At 33.8% G+C, this 23030-nt stretch overlaps 3 protein-coding genes across 5 annotated transcripts; 1 reads left to right on the top strand and 2 right to left on the bottom strand.

Moving 5' to 3' along the window:
* Positions 1-9208: 9208 nt before the first annotated feature.
* LOC140670858 (uncharacterized) lies at positions 9209-13547 on the bottom strand. Its single transcript, XM_072901642.1, has 5 exons — positions 13469-13547; positions 12651-13084; positions 10685-10850; positions 9960-10207; positions 9209-9717 (listed from the first exon to the last, which is right to left on the bottom strand). Exons 1-5 carry the CDS (start codon positions 13490-13492, stop codon positions 9510-9512), a joined length of 1080 nt encoding a protein of 359 aa, XP_072757743.1. The 5' UTR covers positions 13493-13547; the 3' UTR covers positions 9209-9509.
* A 1151-nt stretch (positions 13548-14698) lies between these two features.
* Positions 14699-20903, top strand: LOC140670857 (uncharacterized). Its single transcript, XM_072901640.1, has 6 exons — positions 14699-14749; positions 14996-15292; positions 16047-16239; positions 19867-19880; positions 20091-20393; positions 20567-20903. The coding sequence occupies exons 1-6, from the start codon at positions 14738-14740 to the stop codon at positions 20756-20758; spliced, it is 1011 nt and encodes a 336-aa protein (XP_072757741.1). The 5' UTR covers positions 14699-14737; the 3' UTR covers positions 20759-20903.
* Positions 20904-23024, bottom strand: LOC140670983 (MYG1 exonuclease). 3 transcript variants are annotated; one of them, XM_072901944.1, is made up of 6 exons: positions 22853-23024; positions 22425-22638; positions 22192-22287; positions 21877-22113; positions 21597-21798; positions 20904-21515 (listed from the first exon to the last, which is right to left on the bottom strand). In XM_072901944.1, exons 1-6 carry the CDS (start codon positions 23022-23024, stop codon positions 21156-21158), a joined length of 1281 nt encoding a protein of 426 aa, XP_072758045.1. In that variant the 3' UTR covers positions 20904-21155. The 3 variants fall into 3 exon arrangements, with proteins under 3 accessions (XP_072758045.1, XP_072758046.1, XP_072758047.1); XM_072901945.1 differs by having other exon boundaries at positions 22425-22652; positions 22853-22945; XM_072901946.1 differs by having other exon boundaries at positions 22425-22631; positions 22853-22945.
* Between the last annotated feature and the right edge of the window lie 6 nt (positions 23025-23030).

Raw genomic sequence — 23030 nt, 5'->3', positions numbered from 1 at the left:
ATTCTTTTCTCATTGACATGCAAAGGACTCACGAAACGCATGATCTCGTGAAAGAAATTGCGACGATTTTCATGATGCAATTCTTATGTCTTAATCTAAATAGAAATCGGAAGAGCAAGGAGGGAGCGACCGGATCATCGTGGGATACCGATTAAGAAAGCTTTATGTTTTGCACTGCCGCGGGACAATATCGTAACAATCGTCGCGTACGACTGCGTGCACGCAATTTTACGCAAGCGAAAAGTCGGTCGTCGAAACAGAAAGTGCAATGTTCAATGCAATACCCGGTTAATCGATTTATCGTAATGTACCAAATTTACGCAGTTTATATAGATATCGATTTATAAGATTAAGATCCACATTATACACACAGAAAAAAAAGCATATTCTTATTTTGACAATATTTTTAGTTTCAAAATGAAAATTTTGAAATTATATTGCGTTAATCAATGAAAATTTACTTGAAGATAAAGATTCATATATTTTAACCAAGAAAAATATATTCTTGTTATTTAAGAATAATTTTTTTTTGAATGGAGAGGAAAAACTATTGGATAAAGAAAATAATACATATATTCAAATCGATTATAATTTTCTTAGAATCAATACAATTATTGCATTTTTGAGATGACAATTATAGTATTGAAATAAGATTATAATATTGTTTCAAGATTTTCAAATTCTTCTAAGAAAATTATAAATTGTTGCGTACGCATGTTATGTGACACGTACTTGTTTCTGTGTATAACGCGACAAAAATTCTTCTATAATAAATATATTGACACTTGCAACAATAAATATATTATATCTATATATTTACGATAGAATATATTGCATTGCAAGATGCGTTTTTTTTTGTACTTTCCAGGAAACACGTAATATTTACGACACTGCGTTCTAATCACAATTTAAATCTGGGAACCGAGAAATATCATGTAAATCCAGTGAATAGAAACATCGTCATCTAACGTTACAGTTGTGGATATTGCCACATAGGTCACCGGCGTACGAAAGACGTGAGAAGAAACGAATGAGAGAGCGGAATAATAGCTTCGTTCCTCGAGAACGGACTCGAGCATCGTGATTCGGCATACCACACGATGAAAAGGTCAGGAATCGTAACTCGTCTACGATGCGGAATATCCATGAATGCAAGAGAGACGAGAACGCTGGCGAAGGAACATAGATTGACGCGAGTTCAAGAGAACGAGAGATTTAAAACGGGATTACTCGCGAAATCGCGCCGAGCTAAAACATCATCCGAGTGTTTTGACGGTATATCTTACACGCGCGCGAAAAATAATCTCTCTCATCGAAACTCCCTCGTGAAAAAAAAAAATCCCTCGAATGTAACCTCGTCTCTCACCCTTCGTCGAACGATTACACGAGGCTGTAAATTGGTCTCGATATAAAGATTCGATTTGAACGATATAATACGTCTACTTGAGAGGAATTAAAAATTTTACTCAACTAGGATCGGCGAATTTTGCGCAAAATATCGTAACCGTGTCGGAGCCGTGGTTTAACTCGTTACGTGTTACCGGGCATTACCGGGGGATTATGTATTACGAGACCCTCTCGTTTTGCGCGAGGATTTACGCAACAATCGGTCGGCGCGAACAATAGACTGAGCTCTTCCATCTAATCTTACGAGCGTCGATTAGTGTCGATTCGCTTTATAATTATAATGAGAGCAAGATCACATAATCTCTCTCTTACTGATCCGCCCCGTTCAACCCGTTAAACAACACTAATCTAATTTGATATCGTTTTATCGCCAGGAACAATTACGAAATTACAACATAAAATAATTTTGCAACATCTTTGGAAATTGAATGTAAGATGAACGATGATTAGTTAATACGATACAATTTCAAAGTGAGTGATAAATATTTCTAAACAAAATTATTCTTTGAGCTTCGAAAGTTTTTACTTTATTGTCAAGATTTAGTTTTCAAATAATGGGATAGCAACTTCCGAAAATGAGCGGATAATAAGAAGGCTACCTTGAAGGAATCATCGGATAATCTATCCTAGCTGGTCGTCCGTGAATCGGGCATGTTTTGCAACCGCAGAAAAGTTGGGTCCAATGCACGTTGCATTCGTGCGTTGCGGTAAGAAAAGAAGTTGTGTAAAAAATACCGAGGCAAATCGATAAGACACCAATGCATTTCAATTGAATATATAAAAAAAAGTAAATAAGCAAAATATTAAACATAATACTTGTATGCACTATGTCCAAAGTAGCAAAATATTCTACCATTTCAAAGGAACGTACATATTTTTGTAAAAAAAAGTTTAATTAAAGGGTTAAATATTTATTAAATATACATATAATTGTTTTTGGAAAAAAATATTAATCAGGGATCGAAACAAAATTACGATTTGATTTCGGTTGAATAAAATATTTATTAATTGTTCCGACTCAAGTTTTGGTTTTCTTGATAAAGAACGTTTAAACTATTCTATGTTATATATATAATCTATATTATAAATATTCTATATTACATATAGAATTAACTATATTACAAATATAATTTACAAAGCATGATACAAAATTTAAAATATAAAATATATTACAAAATATGTTACAAAATACATATTATATAATTAATTCTATATGTAATATAAAATTAATTATGTTACAAATATATTTTACAAAATAGAATATAAACTTAATGTAAAATATAAAATAAATTTGAAATTTAATACAAAATAATTTTATTGCATGAAATTACAAAGAAATGTTTGAATTTCGTCCAATATAAAATTTACTAGAATTTTTAGATCAAACATAGCTGATAGTATATCACAATCAAAAGAATTATTAATAAATTTATCGATTATATCTTTCAATTAATAGAACTTGAAATTTTAATAGAATTTTGTATTATTGTACGTATTTTCTTTCAATTTTGTGTAATTTACAACATTTTTTTTACAATAGATATATAATCAATACAATGTTATAAATATAATATAACGCAATATAATTACATTTTCTATACAGTTTTTTATAATTAAATTAAATTTTATAATAAATATAAATTTAATTTTTACTTAATAATATTTTTGAATAATTGTTTCTTCTCCCTATTTTTACACCCAATTTATATTTAATTAATCAATTATTTTCCGGAAAAATATTACATTTTTATGCTTTTGTCCCTAAAAATAATATTAATTTTATAGTTTTATATAAATTTTATTTTTTATTTTGAGTTTTTTTAATGTCGTAATAACCCTAGCAAACCTAGTCCCTGATCACGCATACTTATTAGCTACAGCATCAAAAACCCGTGATAAAGCGAGATTTAGGAAGACCTAATTGGGAATTCGCGATAACGCGAGATTTGGAAATTTGCCATTACGTATTCTTTACGCATTGTGGCCAGAATTGACCACGTGTCTTCAAGCCAGTTGGACCTACCTTTTGTTGCTCCTGGCTATATTCATTCTGACTAAATTTCTATACGAGCCAGAGAGGAAGAAGAATAACTCCTTCCTATTGCCGGTTAATTTATCGCCGGCAAATAAGACTGTTTATAGTCGTATACACAGAAAAAAGAATATTCTTATTTTGACATTATCTTTATTTTCAAAATGTAAATCTTGAAATGAGATTACATTGCGTTAAATAAAGAAAATTTGCTTGAATGAAGACATTTTATATAGTTCAACCAAAAAAAATATATTCCTATTATTTAAGGATAATTTTCTTAAGAATGGAAAGGAAAAAAATGTTGGATAGAAAAGTTGGTTGAAATTTAAGATTTTTAAATTCTTCTAAAAAGATTATAAATTATTACGTATATATGAAACAATGAACGCGTTTATATAAGTATATAAGTTTTGATTTGACATTTACTTTTTTCTGTGTAGAACCGTATGATATTACAATCGTTTTGTAGATGCGTATTCAGTCGTCAAAAATTGCAAAAGACAAATATAATCATGTATACCGAAAAAATTATATTCTAAATGTATACTTTATAAGCCCTCTAAATACATATTCTTAAATAAGAGTATATATATATATTTTTTTTTACGTAATATTTTTTTGAAACACCTTACTTATAAATTAAATTAAAACTATGCATATATTTAATTTATCAAAATTTTAATAAATAGTAAATGTCCATTTATAAAATTGTTTTTTGTCATCACTGGGATTAATAATCTCCAATATTAATATAATGGTAAGAAAATATTCCATTAAGTATCATTATACATATTCTTACATGCTAAGAATATCTGAAATTATTCTACTGTCTGGAGGATTTCTCTTTTAATTGTAAGAAGATCCTTTTGACATTTTAAAGAAAGATATAAAGATAAGTGAAATATTTTTAAAAGTAGAATATAATTTTTTCGGTGTATTATAATATTAGCATGCAAATTAACTCCTCTGTCGGCGGTTCATTAAACATTTGTATCTTTAAAACTGTTATATAAAATTCAGAATTTATTTAATTAAAATAAATATTTCATGTATGTCTTGCATTAAATTGAAATAAATATCATATATCTTTATTTTTAAAATATTTTTCCTTTTCTTTCAATTTTTATATACAAATAATATATCTATTTTAACAAAAGTTAAAAAATACTAAATGAAAAATATAATAAAACAATTTTTTCTTGGAATATGATAGATACAATAAAAAGATTTTTATAATTTAAAATTGACCCACAGTCCGCCATGTATGCGGCTATCCCGCCGGCCGAGGGTTAAAGTAACGGATTTATCTACATTTCTATCTACAAATCTCTACAAATCCGTTGCTTTAAAATAAAAAAATTTTTAGCACTCACCGACACTGATGTGCAACAGCGGAGTTGACGATATTGAAGCTACGCTGTCTGTAACATAAAAATATAAAGTTCAAATTATAGCAGCGCTTAAAATAATTAATATTAAATAAATTATTATTGTATTCACCAAATTTTATATTCGATGCGTATAATAAGCAGACATATAAACATAAAATAATTTTATAAATTAAAAAAAAAAAACTTTTTAAATAGGGACTTTTATATAAAATTTATATCAAAGTCTTTCTCTCCGAATCTCTCTTGTTTTTAAATCTTTTAAATAATAAACCGAATTTATTTCATGTACGTAATTAATATACATAATATAATAATTAAAATATATAAAGAAAAAATAATATTTACCCTAGGGTTGCTCCGCCGATGCAAGATGCCTCTCCTAGGCCTCCTCCTCCTCTCAGGTTGTCAAGATCGTCAGAGTTCATTGTTTTACACGCGCGATAAACCGCGTTTAAACCGTATTTTTACACACGATATTTTGGACGACACTTCCGCGTTTTTACGCGTGATACTTTAACGGCACTCCCGAATTTCGAACGATACGATCAAATATCCGATTTCATCACGTACGAGAATCATACTTGAAGTCGACAAATCGGGCGCGATCAAACTCCGAGCAAGAGTTAAGTCCGAATCGGAAGAGGACGGAAGATCGAGGGAATCGATCGCGAATGGGGTACGCTCGATTCTCGTTCGTGCAGCTCCGCATCTCAGACCCACTCAAACTCATTAGGCACGATTTCGGATGAGCATATGTGTCTATCATACAGACAGTCCACATGATACGTCAGGGCTGGTAGACGGATCAAGAGGAACACCCATTTCATGAATGTTCAATAATCTGAACATTTATCAACTGGATCGGACCTCTTTACTGAGCGTAAATCATGACCTAAATCCTCCAGTCGACGTCCTCAATGCGAACACGTCGTATTGCTGGTACACGGTACAAGAAAAGGGGCCCATCAACGATTTATTCCAACAATCGACCGACCTCTAATCGACTAGGACCGAAACCCAGACCGTGCTCTCAACAACCGATTATCGAGCGTTAGCTCAATATTAACCGCGCGTTCGGGTATCTCTATACTGAACATACGTCTTACGCGGCCGGCATTCGCCTCAGCCGCGATACTGAGGCGTGTAAACGTTGTTGCCCAGTAAGAAATGACGATTGAAAAAATGCAAATTAAACGCCGATAATCGACATCCATTTGACAACATTTTCCTCAATCAATCGTTTTTCATTGGAAAGCAACGCTGAGAGAATCCCAGTTAGTCGGCATCAAAATACGAGCCTCGATAACAATTTCGTGATCGAAATTAGGATATGTGACTTCAACGCGGACACGACCGCGACCGCGATTACACGAGACGAAGCCGAGAAGAATGTAAACAATAGCGCGCTATATTCCAAGGCCGTATGCTATGTCATTGCGTTATTTACGTTTCGGAATCGCTTTAGACATGTATTTAAATGCGTTAAATTTTATCACGAAGCATAATGCGTATGATCGTGGCGAAAGAGATCGTATATTATTATCTATTTGTAGATGAAAGTTTTTTACGCATTATATTTCATAATTGCGGATTATGTGCTTTAATGCGTTCAATATTATTATTCGGAATCGCTTTGTACGAATTTTTAGCGCATTAAATTATTTTTCGCGTAGTATAATGCGCGACATTATCGAAAGTTATTATCGAAATGAGAAAGAGAAAACGTGCGTCATTGTTTTCGACGTGCTCAACTTCGAGATGACAGCGCGACGCGCCGAAGTGGGAGCACGTGTTACCACTACGCCCGTCCGAGTCGGAATGAATGGAACGTCACGGCGCTCAGTGAGCGCCGCTCACGCGCTAAGACCCCTTCCACCTTTTACTACGCAACGCGGTGAAGACAAGGTGAAAGGAGAGTATGCCCTCTCTCTCTCTCTTTCTTTGTCCTCGCGCAAAACAATAACACTACGTGATAAAATTTGACGCGTTAAAATATGTACATGAAATAATTCTAAAATACATAAAATTCCTTAATTAAAATAATTCAATATATTTAACGCGTTTTTAGTACATTACGAAATATAATGCGTAAATTACATTAATCAAAGTAATCTTATGATTTACTGTTAACGAACTGTATAATGATTTTATTTCCTCATTGTATTCATTAAAATGAACATTGTATATTGTAATGAAAATTATATTAATAATTTTAACGATTATTTGTGAAATATATATATATATATATATATATATATATATATATATATATAAGAGATTTCTATTTTTCACAAATAATTATTAATATTACATAATATAATTTTCGTTACAATGTACGTTCATAATAATAAATGTAATAAGAAGAAATAGAATCGTTGTATAATTCGTACACAGTAATCATAAAATTGCTTTAGTTGAAGTACTTTATACATTATATTTCGTAATCGTGTTTTATATACTGTGAAATGTGTTAAATGTATCGAATGTCGAATCATTTTAGTTAAGAAATTTTAGACTCTTGATTACATATTTTAACGTGTCAAGTTTTATCAAAGTATAGTGCATTTGTTATTGTTACCTATATGTACATAATAAATATATTATATATTTAACAAAATTTTAATTCGCAACAATATCTGTTTATGATACAAAATAAATACAGCACGTAAAACAAAATTAATTAACATTACGAAAATAAGACAATAATTAATTTTGAGATTCAACTTTACGTATTTTTCTTTAAAAAGATAAAATATAAAAAATTAGTAATATCAAAATATTTATAGAAATAAATTGCAAGAATAAAAAAAAGGATCGTAAACCAAAAATAATTTAACAGTTTGGTTATAGTTTTAATGTTATAAATTTAATAAAATTTCAGATTTATGATTTCAGTCTGACTAAAAAAAAATGATTACGGAATGGTTATCGATTCTAATTCCGATTTGATCCGAGTCCCTGCTATAAATACGATGAAACTACAAACGAAGGCTTGCAGAGGCTCAAACCAAACTGTCATCCATAACGGAATCAGATATAATGACGGAAATCCTATCGAAAACAATGATGAGTGCATTTATAATGCAAATTAAAGGTCGATGGCTTTCCTGAGCAGGATGAACACGTCATTGGTACATTAGCGATGAGAGATTCTAAATGAGAAAATATCTTAAGTCACAAAAAAACCTCAATCTTAGAAAATAAATCAAAGCTATAATATTTTGAACATTTTCAAGTCTGTCAAAGAATTTCTAAAAACAATAAAAAATATTAGAATTTGAAGTTTTTCATTTTTCGAATTAACATATTCACTTTTCGATAGAAAATAAAAGATAGAAAATATCATATAAATCATATAGCGAAATGACCCACGCATAAGGATAATATATAATATCACAACTAGTAGTTGACTAGGTGCACACTGAACTAATCAATTTACAAGATTGCTATAGGCAAGGCCAAATATATCGCAACGCATGAATTTAATACCTACAACCTATAGTAACCAGGTTTACTTATCGCTGATCAATTATCATAGATCATCGGTTGGACTCAAGCGTGTCAGTTGGGTCGTCGACACGCCGGAAGTGACGGTAGCGCGCACGATCACGTTCACGTGACGGGTTTTATTATTAATTAAATCTCTCATTAAACTTATCAATACTCTATACAATTATAATTAACATGGGATGATTAATACAAAAGATAATATACATAAGAAGTATTTGAGAGGACTGGAAAGATAAAAAGTGAAAATTCTAATTAACTGATTTTGATTAGCGATAAGAAAGTAAAAGTCAACACTTAGTGACAAATTTTATAAAAAATTAATAACAATAATATAGATTAATAATAATAGAATTATTAAATGATTGATGAAAATATTAAGATGATGAGAGGAGAAACCGGTTTCGTCTACGACTGACAGTGCGAGATAATGCGAGGTGGTTGTGTCCTGCACAGTTATCCTAGTATAACTCGTACCACTAATAAGGACGTGATTAATCATGCCTGACGAAATCAACATGCAACAACAGACTTTAGCAGATAACGATCTCCCATGTCGCATGTTCTCGCGGAAGCAGATCTAAATAACGGTACGACAATATTAAATTAACTGTCTGTGTAAACGAGAATAACTAAACTTATGATGAGGAGCTGACAAGATTAATTAATTCGCAAATATTTTTGTATAAATTTATGATATAATTATTAGATTTTCTGGATATTTTATTTTCGAGCTTATTTGAAAATTAAATTCTTCTTTCAAGTTTATATTTATTTGATAATTAAATAATATCACTTTTATTAAAATCATTAAAATCAAATGGATTAAAGGATAGACAAAAGCAGGGAAGTACTCATTTCTACGCCGTTCGTTCTCGTATACATATATTTTTTTCCACCGTATATATACGTACTGGATACAAGTACGCGCGTAAAGTGCATAAAAAAGGGGATGAAATGCAGGTAGAAAAATGCATCAGCGCCGTTCGGGAGGTAGTTAATGATATCTTAGTCTTTTTTCCAATTTTTTGAGGTAGCTGAAGAGGAGACTGAAGGACCTCGAGTGGTTGAGCGCGATCGATCGATCGATCTCGCTATCCACATCGACGTCCATCGAACAAGCGGGAATGCGTATCTCGGGTCGTCTTGATCCGATTGCGTCTGGCGGATTAATAGTAGCTGCGACCGTCCCAAGCGGGATTATAGCCGCCGTTGTTCCAGGACGGATCGTAGGCGCCAGCGGCGACTGGATCAGCTGGACCGGCCGGCACGCGTCGCGCTTCCGCATTGTAAAGAGAGAAATGTATGGCCTTGGCTTGCTGGACCTCGGGTGTGTCGACTACACGACCGTCTGCGCCCAGTGGAGCCGGTGGTCCGCTGCACAGAAGGAAGTTGATATAAAACGACATTCGGAAACGAAACTTAGCTGAATTAATTCTTTTATTTAGATGAAGAAAATAGAGGATGGAATGATGCCAAGTTACAAGATAAAGTTCTGTGTAGATTTTGATTTTAAATATAATTTAATATTAATATTAATTTGGTTTAAATATAAAAATCAAGGAAAATATATTTTTAAAAAAATTCAAGCGAGATTAAAATGTCTGTCGGAAACGAACCTGTAATGCGGAATGTAATTTCCGGAAATATAGGGCCCGCTAGGTCCGGTGTAAGCACCACTTGGTCCCGGTCCCTTTGGCGCACGTGCATTAGCTTCCGCTAGGGCATTCAAATGAGCAACTTTCAGTTGCGCGACTTCCGGTGTGTCTACCACGCGACCATCTGGACCCAATGGTGCTGGAGAAGCGTGAGGTCCGTACCACTGTGGAGCCGCTAGGATAACGCTCGACGTTGCCAAGAAGAGAATCTACAATATAATTATTTTCCTTTTAATTATTTTTAATTCTTATTATTTGTTGTATTAAAATACATATTATAATTGCCCAATGTAAGAATTAAAAATAATATTAACAAATATATTAATTAATTAATATCAATTAATTATAATTAATTAACAACCTATAAAATTGTTGATAATAGAAAAAAAAATATTGGTAAACATATTTATTAAACAATAAATATCAATGTTGATAAGATTGATAATAAAATTAATTTTGTAGCGATTTAATATTGATATCAGGATGACGAGTACGATAAAAAATCGAACCGACAATATATATTTCGGAATATTAAGAAATATTTTTAAAGACTTCTCCAAATATATGTTATACTTCTGTACTGTTCTTTTTCGAGCTTTAAAGGATACTCACGAGATACCCAATCATCGTAGCGAGTCCTACTGCGTATGCACCGAAAAGATATTGGCTTAGATCCTCGGCACTACTCGACTATCGACACGTGCGTTTAGATCCGCATTATAGCTGCCATCAACGTGCATGGTGCAATTTATAGGGGGTATGATCGGGCACGCTACGCCCCACTTGGTCTCAGCGCGGGGTACCAACCACACCCAGAGAAATGCTCTCCTTAAGTATGACACGTGCCCTGCCCTGTAACATTTACGTGCGTTAACAATGCTAGACGTATGTATACATTTGTCCCGCAACCTCGAGTCGCATATAAAAGTGCGAGCTATGCGTGTTCTATGCACGCTATAAGTTATTATACGTGGATGCAATTATCGACTGGCTCTCGCCAAAGTGATTTTGGGGCCAAGGAGCAATGGAGCTTAATAAGGATCTTGCCAGCATGGTGCAAGAGTGCATTGTTTCTTCAAAGATGCCAGAGAATTAGGAATTTACTCTACCAGAAAATTTAATGCGTCGGACAAATTGTATGACTTTTATAAAAAGTCATAGAAATGTATTATATAATAGAAATAATGTATATATTTCAACAATATTATAACAATGATATACATCATTTAATTATAACATATAACAATGATATAAAATTCTTATCATTATATATTAATATAGACGTATACAATTATTTAATTATTAATGTTTAAAAGATTTTTTAATTTAGTATCTTTTCCCTCTAAATTTTTCATCTTTCATAATTAAAAAATATATGCACAATTTTTATTATAAAAAATATTTAATATAATTAACATAATAAATCTCTTAGTAATTGTATCAATTAATTATCATATATCATTAAAGAAAATAATAAATAATCTATATTAATATTAAGTAAAGCAATCTTTTCATCCATCTTTTATATAAAATAGTATCTTTTACGACTCTATATATAATTTATGATTATATCATGTTACTTTTAAAGTGCTATCATATACTTACTATAACATAATTTATGCAATTATTTATTCATACGTGTCGAATCAATCACAATAGTGTGTCACGGGGTGACAATAACAATAGTTGTTGAGATACTAGAACGGCCGTCGGTGTTGCAACTGACCACATCTCGTTCATCGACCGAAACCCTATTTGTACGGTTGATCTGAAAGGAATTGCGCATTTGTCACCAACGCAATCTCTACGAGACGCGAGTGTTTAGGCGTTTAGTCGTGCCTGACAGAGTGGTTAGTCACGTGTCGATCACTCGCGATTGACAATTGAGCTCGTGTATCTCTGTCACGATTGAGATCTTGGCACATCGCCAGCACTTTTTGTCGCGAAACTGCGGAAGAAATTCTTTACGTTATCTGCGAAATAAAAATTGCTCGCTCTCTCTCTCTCTCTCTCTCTCTCTCTCTGTATAAATTATTCAAAGAACAAAAACGACAAAGAAAGAAGGGATGTAATTAATCTTTTTTTCTACACATTCCGCTACATTAATAAAATTATTTATTCACGAGATACCCTTTCAATTTACCTATATATAATGTAAAGGAGAAACTTATGCTTATTGTTTCATCTCATGTACATATTATATTTTATTTGCAATTATAATATAATCATATTTATGGTGCGTATACGCACAAGTGATGTTTTTACATTCATCATGGAGATACGCTCGAAGCCACTACTCTTCTTTATACTATGAATGCAAATAAGCTGTTGTACTCTCTTAAATTAAATCAATGAAAATGTCACTGATTAAAGTTTTCACCGAAGATCAGTGAGAGTATTTCTTAAGAGTTACACTTTGCTCCTCCGCCTTATGTTTCATTGAATATGGCAATAAGATTTCATTGAAAAGTCAGCCGCCATCACCAGCTGATTTTACTCAATGAGATTTGACGTTTACTATATTTATAACTGACACAATTGCTTTATCAGTGATAATGCACTGATTCCATTTAAGAGAGATAATACACTGATTTATATATCCGTAATATGTTCATATGTATTCCGTAATATGTTGATCAACGCAGAATTCACCAGGCAACATGCGTATAGGGATTGAGATATGACAGATGAGCGATCTTGGATTTCTCCGCGGCATGAGCGGCCAAATGCGCAGCCTTGGCATGGGCGACTTCCGGTGTATCCACGACTCGCCCATCGTGGTCAAGCGGGGCCGGGGGTCCGTGATACCCGGCGCCGTGGTATCCAACATAATTGTCGACGTAACTTCCGTCCGCGGGATATCCGCCGTGGTATCCGCCGTGATGTGCCGCTCTGGCAGCCTCAGCCGCATATGCCGCTAGATGCGCTTTTTTGGCGTGCGCTACTTCCGGCGTGTCGACCACTCGACCGTCATGGGCCAGCGGGGCCGGGGGACCGTGATAATGTCCGGCTTGCGCCCCATATGCATGATAAGGCGCATACGCGGGCAAGGCCAGCGCCGACAATGAAAGGCACGATAAGATGATCTGTGAAAGGACGAATTATGAAGGCAGGGATTACAGAGAGATTTAATTAGTCCGATGATATTACAATAGGAGTCTAAAGATGACAAAACAAATGATATAAAATATCAACGAGGGGTCGAAGTCGTATACGCTTGAGATTTATAAAGCAAGGGAAAATAGAAATGTGTTTACAGTGCAATTTTTAATATTTAATAAGTGCATGAAGATTTTGTTGAAGGATTACTTAGATATGTAAATTTTACATGAGAAACTATATTTAATAATAGAGTAATTTTTTATTTTGATTTTATTGTTTTTCGAAAAACAGTCCGTAATAATAAATTTATATAAAATAAAAAATTATTATGCGTAAAAGATGAGAGGACAGAGTCTCTGTGTACTCACGAAGGACTTCATGTTTGTGTGCATCTATCCGAGAGGAGGCGAATCTCTGTCCATTCGATCGGACTATGTAGACCTTATATAGCCGACGAGCACTACAAACTATCTCTATCTCTGTACGTCAATATTAAATAGCGTAAACGAAACGTGAACGCAGGCCTTGCTTGATTTTCACATAATAGGAAGGCAAGGGGGGGACTGGTTTTTCTGTTTGATTCTGAGAAGCGAGATGGAGGTACATCGAAGGAACAATCTTGATTGGACTAGAAAAGAAACTAAAATATTATAGCGTAGCGAGAAAGAGAGTATGAGTGAAAAAGAGAGAAAGAGAGGGAGGCTGGAATGCCAGTAAGAGCGAAATTATGATTGCATCAACGAAAACGCGAGCAACGAGCGATATTGTACAATTGGTCCGACAAAAAGTATCAGAGACACAGAAACACTAATCGATCGAGCATTCGTCGATTTGAATGAATGAAAAAAACTCAAGATTGAAATCGATATAAATCAAAGGGACTATTAATAAAAGATAAATGTTTATTGTAATATCCAATAATTAAAGTGCATCAGTCTATTAGAGTTGTCTACTAGACAAGTATTTTTATATCATTTTTCATATTTTTTAAAAATTTGATAACACTTTTGAGAAAAATATCTTGGTATCTCTTCAGAATAAAAATTGCTTCCAGTATGAATTTTTTTTTTCTTACCATAATTAAATAATGAAAAAATGAATATGACGAAAGTCATGAGTTTCTTTGTGTGTACTAATGACCATAACAATGATTTGCGGTTATTATATTGAATTGAAGGCTATTGAAAATTCCGTCACGGAATAGATACTGCGTCTAATTGCTTAATGAGTTATTGCACGATTTACTTCGGAAACAACACAATAAAGAGTAATTAAATATATCTAGCTTGTTTCCTTCGGTGCAAGATCTAGTGAATGATCAACGATTAGACGGACGTGTAACTCTGTGTAAATAACTGTAATGTATATATTACATTGAGAAATTATATCGCTGTGAGACAGTTTCGCGTCTCTGATGCGATGCAGAAATATCGAGAAATGGCATCTTATAAAAACCGAACTATCACCTTGTACGAATGTTGGTTGAACGGTATTCGCATTAGGATGGAGGGAGTGATGCTGTTAGGTAAGATTAAATTGTCGATTGTATATAAACCGAACATTTCGCGCTCGATGCTTATAAAACAGTGGCATTCCATTTAAGATTGACTAACAAGAATAATATAGCACAACTAGAAATGGAGGCCTTGGTAAGTAATCTTCTCGTGCTACAACTAATTCTAGCAGAATTCGTCAAAATCGTCAGTTATATATTATTATATCATTCGTTATCCCATTAAATAAATTTCAAAATTACAATAATGTTTAGAATATAAAAATTGTAAAAAAATTGCCAAGATTCTTCTCAAAAATTTATAGACATTAATTTTGCTAAAATATTATTAAATTAATATCGAGATATGCATTTTTACTCCTCATTGCCTTTACATTCGTAGATTATCTTGATAGCTATCGTTGCTGTAACTTTGGCTACACCGACGTATCACCAATATCATGGACCACCTGCGCCTATAGGTCACGATGGCAGAGTCATCGATACACCGGAAGTAGCCCATGCCAAAGCAGCGCATCTCGCCGCCGTAGCGGAAGCTGCCGCGAAAGTTCCATACAGTCTGACTTCCTACGCGGAAAATCGGGATTATCACGGATATTCGAAACCAATATCGATCAGTCATCAGATGTATCATGGTGGACACGAATATCACGGACCACCCGCTCCGTTAGATCACGAAGTAAGATTCTGTCGCTCAATCGATATTTCTTATTTATAATTGAAGAATTGCAATAATAGATTCAAAGTTAAAGTCGATATAAAATCAAAAGGAATATTGAGATAAGCGTTCATTATAATGCCTGGTCGAAAATGTGCGTACGTATCTTTTCAATATTATTTTTTTCATTTTATTTATATAGATTCAATTTTCACGAGTCTTTCACTCAAAAAACTTGTCTTGCAACTTCAAGAAAAATTTTCTAGGTATAAAAAATTAACTGAAACAGATAAATTATTGGCAAATACTGTGATACTGCATATATTTTGCACTTAATCAATTTAAATGACAGAGACAGAATTTATATTTGTACTATTAGTGTAATTTAGACAGAAAAGTCTAGAAAAGTTTCTGTGGTATCTATTTTGTTAAGAACAATTATATTTGTGATTAATATTTGGCAATGGGGATCTAAATTTTCTAGAGGTATTACTAGAATATTGCTGCTCTAAATTCTATATGTGACAAATAATATTCTAACAGATACAAAAATTAACGATAAATTTTAATTGAAACATCTAGAAATCTATCTACATTAGCAAAATATTTTTTTGAGGGTTGAAAACTACATTAAAATAACTACTAATTACGCGAGATTTTTATCTTTATTAAATTAATTTTTAATTTTCTAAATAAAAAAAATTATAGCAATTAATTTGACAAATACGTCGATAATTTTATATCGCTTTCTTTATCGCGTTCTTCTCATTTTCAGGGTCGCGTAGTAGACACGCCGGAAGTGGCCCGAGCGAAAGCCGCGCACTTGGCAGCTTACAATCACATAGCTTCCTCAGCACCTGTCCGCGAGGATCATTCTGATAGTTATGATCATCATTATCATGGTGCTTCCCCCGAAGGAGAGCACACTAGACACGCTCAACACGCCGCCTATAATAATCCATATCACGGTTACAATGACGATGATTACTGATTTTGTTAATCAGGCAAACACTGTAACCGCTAATTATTTTGCGTTTAATTGATAATATATGATACTTTCTGATAAAACTTAATGTAATTGTAAAACTGATATATTTTGTGAAGAACGTTTTTTATTATGCAGTTTGTTACATGTAATCTCTCCTCGAGTTTCACGATGCATCATAAATCAGTTTGCATTCCCTTTCGATCATAACTTTTAGACTGAACCACAAGACTCATGATTACTGTTATCTAAGATGTGTTTTATATTATAAGAAACAAAGCATCTTTTTGTTGTTACCTGATTTCTCTCATTACATTGTGACATTACTAACACAATAAGTTAAATATTTCTTTAATTGAGAGATATCTTTTAAATAAAAGAATCTCACGTAGATTAAATTATAAAAAAATACACTGCATATTTTAAAAATATTTAACATTGCATTCTTATTTTATATATATGTGAGATATACTTTATATATATATACAATTAAATCTTACTTGATATTACGGCATTCATACTTGCCTGTAAATATTACTTTTAGCTGTAAAAAATATTTACATTATAGTATAATATATGTATATAATTTACATCGTGAAAATATTTATAAAATATAGAATATAGATTTATTTAAAAATAATAGAGAATATTACTTGTTGTGTTTATAGTTCACATTAGAAGAAGAAGCGTGATTTAAGAGATATCTGTCAGCTCGATACGCTATAAATAATCATGCGATATCGAGAATCAATGTATGCAACTGGCATAACTAACAACATACGTCTGTGGCCTCGCATAACACATCGACTTTTTGCGTTCACGAATAAATCCGAGAAATGATTGATCCGATCACTTAACTATATCTCGAACTACCATTCCGAATATGTCGCAGTCAAATTCAATTCAAGGCTCGCAACATTTCATGTTTCGTTCAATCGAATGATTCCGAGATTGAGCTCTATATTTTAAAACGTTACTTACAATTGTAATAAATTTTTTCAATCTACAAAAAAAACCGTAGATACTTTGACGATGACAAATGGTTGTTGCACTGCAGTCCATTTTATATATTAAGTCTTTGATATTATTTTAATTATTGTTAATTAATCTAATTATGTTTAATTAAATTTAGCATCTCTCAAAGGTTTTTTCCTGTACTTATCACTTATATCAATATTGAATGAAGCAATTTTCCCTAGGTGAAACTCGGCATCTTATCTAACTTGTACTTGTAATTATCTTAACACGCAAAGAATTCGCTGTTCTCTTAACGACATATAATCATTTGCTCTTCCTAATCGGTATTTATGGATCGCTATAAGATTGCTGCTTCTCGGCCCACAGGTTACGTATGAAAGAATATGCCAAGTTAGCCAGCTAATTGTAAATGTCGCTTAATGGGCATTTATCCGCCTCGATTGTGCCTCGTGCACTTATACTACTAATAGACAATAGGGTCATCGGGCGTGCCGAGATTATCTCGAATTCCAAGGAAAAGGGCTTTTGTTCCTCCAAGTCGTTGCGCGAGCTATGCATTATTAAAACGCCTACACAAATATAGGAAAAATTCCGCATCTAAATTTCAGATGATAAAGATGAAAAATAATTATTCATGTATTTTTTTCGCATATAGAAATTGTTAAAAATATTTTAAATAATGATGTCATACATATATGACCTGCAAAATTATACGTGCATAATGCGTATATCTAGATATCTATCTTCTATCTATATGCTAATATTAATATTAATATTTTTTTTAATATTTCTCAACAACACACACGCAATATTTTATGTAGATATATAAATTATAGATTTTTTTTTTTTAATAGCTTTTTCACAATTTTTTAATCAATGATTTAGATATTCAATATTTCAATTATCAATCAATTATGAATTCATTTTATATACGTATGTATGTACACACATACATGCGAATTATAACGATGCATTAAATGCAAATGCACCTTACCTCGAATATTACTCAACGATGTTAGATATATATACTGTAGAAGATACTGATATAATCATATCGTATTACTTGCAGAAGTGTTAAAACTTATTATGTTTGTTTTTTAATCAATGATATAATAAAGATTAATCAGTTTCTTCCAGATAAAATTTTCAAAAAACAATATATGTAAAAAATTTATATATATTTTTTTTATTTCCATAGCAAAATGTCTTTTTTAGTGAAGTACTTTATTAATATCTTTCGAAAATTTGTTTTGTTATATATTTACGCGCTATAAGCGATTCAAACAATATGCGTGAGATTCGCACAAAGAGAGTTCATCAGGAAGTGAGACCTTGAAAGTGAGATCTGTGAGGAATTTCCGACAGGGAGTAAAAAAGACACGATGTCCGATACACGTCGGCTACGTCAAAGAGCAATCCGTTCCGTCTGTTCGGATCATCCAGGAAAAATCTTTCTCTCGAATTCGAGGACGCGTGGTCGACCTGAAGGTCATTCTTACCGGATAGGCGCTCTCTTTTTCTACGTCGCACTCCTTATATTTTAATCAGCTCGCTCCCTTTCCCTTCCATCTTTCGGCAGCTTCGCTTTGATATCGGCAAGGACGGTCGTTGATCGATTTCTGAGTATCTCGATAATTTATGGTAACATGAATGGGAGGAACCCTTCTCTGCCAAATACGCGCTACTCAACCTTGTAACTTTTTTATAAAAATATTTAAATCTTTACATGTTAAGATAAAAATTTATCCATGAAGATTTACTTGACATTGTATTATCATAATTATATTATATAGAGCATATACATATATAGCATATAAACGAGTTTTGCAGCAAAAAATTTAGTGCAATTTAGATGAATTTTTTTCACCTTATCTCGAATAAATATAGCTTTGTATATCTTTCCAATGATACAGTATTAAATGGGGAACAGGATTAAATGATATTAATTAAAACGACGTATACAATTCAAGACGAGAAAACTTGTACACATTTACGCTATTGAATTATTATACAAAATTGTTGTCACGATATACTTATACGAAAATAACAAACCCATCAGTAACATTCATTAGCATACTGCATAAATATATTTATGAAAAAAATACTCATTTTTGCATTTGTTATAGTTGCAGATTTCTCGCGAGAACGGCTATTATCTATCATTTTCGCGATAATAAAGAAAATTAAATTACCTTTCACATGCAATCCCACCAATAAAAACTGATTCTTCCTTTTGCTGCGAATCGCGTCGAATTTCCTGGTAAGGTGGTATGTCGAGCCCTTGACGTCAGTGGTTGCTCTTGACGATGATGAACGTGAGAGACTGTCGGTTAAAGAAGTAGCCGACAGTGTAAAACTGACCTCGGTGATGCGTTTGCAGGTGCGAGGAGGAGAACATCCCTCTCCTCTTCCCAGGCAGATTCAAGCAAATATAGTGTGTGGCGTCTCATTAACGTAATGTCAATGTCAACACATTGAGATCTAACACTTGCTACAGGGCGTGGTCCCCTCCTACGGGTCGACGACTCCCTACCAGGATTCACATATATAAAAGGAGATCCGGACCTCGATATGATACGACATCGCAATCGCATACCTTAGGGCGAGTACTGGTAATCCAGCAGCGCATAAGGCATGAAGACCCTCGTAAGTACTATATCTGATGGCAAGATGCTCCTTAAAACTAGCAAAAATTTGATTTGATTTAATTTAATCACAATAATAATATTTGTTTTTTAGCTTAATTAACTAGTATTCTTCATCATCGCCTATTGACTTTTTCCATTAGATTTTTTCAAATTGTAATTCAGCAGACTTTCCAAAAAATATTTATAATTATTATGTTTATCTTTGCAGATTGTTCTCTCCGTGCTCTGCGTCATCGCGAGTGCGAATCCGATTTATCTGGCTTATCACGCCGGCGTGCCGCTCGGGCCCGACGGTAAGATCCTGGATACCCCGGAGGTGGCTCGGGCAAAGGCTGCCCATCTCGCTACTCAGGCTTACGAGGCCGCCAGGAACACGCTCGGCTACGCGCCTGCCCTGGCCATTTATGCACCTGCAATTACGTACGGCGCGCCCATCGGCGCGGACGGTCGGGTGGCAGACACACCTGAGGTCGCTCAGGCCAAGGCTGCCCATCTCGCCGCTCACGCCCAAGTACGAGACATTCGTGTTTAAAAACGATTGCACAAGCGATTTGAATTATATTAGATTGGTGAATTGCGCAGAAACGACTTGCAACGTCTTGTGCTTAGACATAAACTATGAAATCACTAGCTGAGATATTTATGTCATCGATTTCTCACTTCTTTTCATTTTTATTCACGTAGGAGGCTGCCAAGACAGTCGGACTGATTCCATATGGCGCTCTGGCATACACCGCTTCGCCTGTGTTCTACGGTTACAATTACGCTCCACTTGGATCCGACGGCAGAGTAATAGACACCCCCGAAGTGGCGCAAGCTAAGGCCGCGCACTTGGCCGCACACGCTCAAGAGACTGCCAGAAACGCTGCTCAATAAGTCTTGTAATTATTAAAAAACTACAGTACACCGTGGATGTCGATCAAACAATGTCTCTTTATCTTCTAATCAGAGAAATATTCATGCCACATTCTCCATGAATCTGAGAAATCTTTAACAATAAACGAGCTATTTTTAAATCATATTATGCAATTTATATTATTGTTCCTTATTCAATCACACTTGGCGTATAACAATTTAAGATAAAATTTTGTTTCCTATATCGCGCATGTGACTTGAGAATATAAAACATGATCAGAGTGTTTAGATAGGAAAGTGAGATATATACAAATGTGATATGTGATTTAAATTTGAAATTTAAACTACATATTAAAATTAATCACACAATAATTGAACAAAAATTCTAAAAAAAAAAATATTATTGACCTAGATATCGTCAATTTATACATCGCGCGGCGTGTCCAATTTCGAGCGCCTTCCGCGCCATGGCTAATGCGCCGTCTTTGGTCTTGTGGCCACCGATGAACCGTACGGAATGTACAAACACGGCGCCTTTGATCTCGCAGGCTTCTACAAGCGCATCGTTACGTAAACCGCCCCATGCTTCTGGTAAGAACATCCTGCATATGAAACTGCCCTGCGCCACCGGCATGCACTGAACACGAAAAGTGTCGTCAGATTCGAAAACGGCATATTTTATTGATGGTGAAACATTCATTTCCTTTTCCAATTGAAACAAATGTTCCTTCCACGGTACCGTTTGCGACAATACTATTATCTCACCGCTCGGATCGACCTTTCGAAAATATTTTCCGTTATATTTAATCATTATAATCAGAGAAATTTATGCAATATATATTTAAAAAACTTTATTTACTTTAAATCGATCCTCCACAGCCTGTCGCACGATATCCCTTGCTGGTAGCCAAACGTTTTTTGCATACCGCACAAACTCTAAGAATTCATCTAGGACCAAAGTCATAGCTTTTTTAAATTGTTCTTCGATATTCACATCTTGACTATTCCATTGAGGATTAAGTCTGCTTACTCGTGCGCTTAAATCAGTAACTATTCGATATCTGAAACATAGTAGTGCAATATATCGAAAAAAAAAAAAAAAAACAATATATGTAGCATGTAGCGTTAGAAACGCTTACAATGGTTCTGCATCGTACATCGGCACGCCATTATCTATAGCGTCAATTTCTTTAATTAGGGTATCATAAACTTTTTTGAAGATTTCTTCAATGATTCTGTCCTCTGTTACTTCTGGAAATATACTCCTCAATATTTCATGACCGAAATGACAATAGATTAAGCCTGCGCTGCTTAATTTTATTGTCCAGTTGTATCCTGGTTTCTTCATAACACTACTCATTGTTTCCTGAAATTCTCTGATACAAGAAGCAAAAGATATTAATATATTGGAAGTAACAGAACAGTGTTTCATAATGTATAATATATTATCATACCTCATATGATGGTCATATCGATGTCTGGAGGGATCATATTCTCCACCGACGTCCACTACGATATTACAGGTTTCTAGAACACTCTGAGTTCGAGATCTAAAAATATAATACGATACTTATGAATTCTGTAACTCAATTGTAATCCCACTCATTTTGTTTTTATATTTTAATTGTAAATTTTTTTTAATTCTACTAACAGTCTTTATTTTCAAGAGTCTCAATTAAATAACTACCTCACAATAGAAGCATTCTTGAATGGCGGTAACAACTTTAAGAGCGCACAGGCGAGCACCTCATCGCAGTGGAAGGTGCCGTCATGCGTGCCGATTTTCACAGCTGGTGAATGTTCCAACATCGTCCTCAACATAAAATCAGGTGCGCACGTTTTCTTCCACTGGAGAAAATTAGAGAACTCGGAACGCGTGCTCCTTAATAGATGACTGAAACCTCCAATCATTATACTAAATTATGCCGGTCTATTATTTGCGAATATTTCATTGATATATAATCATTAGATGCATTCAGAAGACAAACCGCTCACTGAGCGCTCAGTGAGAAGCTGTTCGTTTGGTAAGATACTCTTATATTCTAAAAGCTACGCCAATCATGAATAACCGCTCAGTGAGCGGTTTGTCTTCTGAATGCACCTATTGATCCTCACCAAGTATTGATGGAGAAAGACGGGCAGAAGGCGTCCTTTTAAGTCGGAGTTCGAAGATACACTTGCTTCGAGAAACATAACAGAGAATGTTCGCGGTTCGTAAATAAAAAAAATTCCTGCTAAATTTCCTAGATGTCACTTTGTGACGCTTGACAGATATTGCCATCTGCATTCATTT

Source organism: Anoplolepis gracilipes, chromosome 11 (genome assembly GCF_047496725.1).
Source record: "Anoplolepis gracilipes chromosome 11, ASM4749672v1, whole genome shotgun sequence".
Classification (NCBI taxonomy): Eukaryota; Metazoa; Arthropoda; class Insecta; order Hymenoptera; family Formicidae; genus Anoplolepis; species Anoplolepis gracilipes.
Note: the sequence above shows the minus strand (reverse complement) of the source record. Positions and strands in the feature narration are given on the sequence as shown.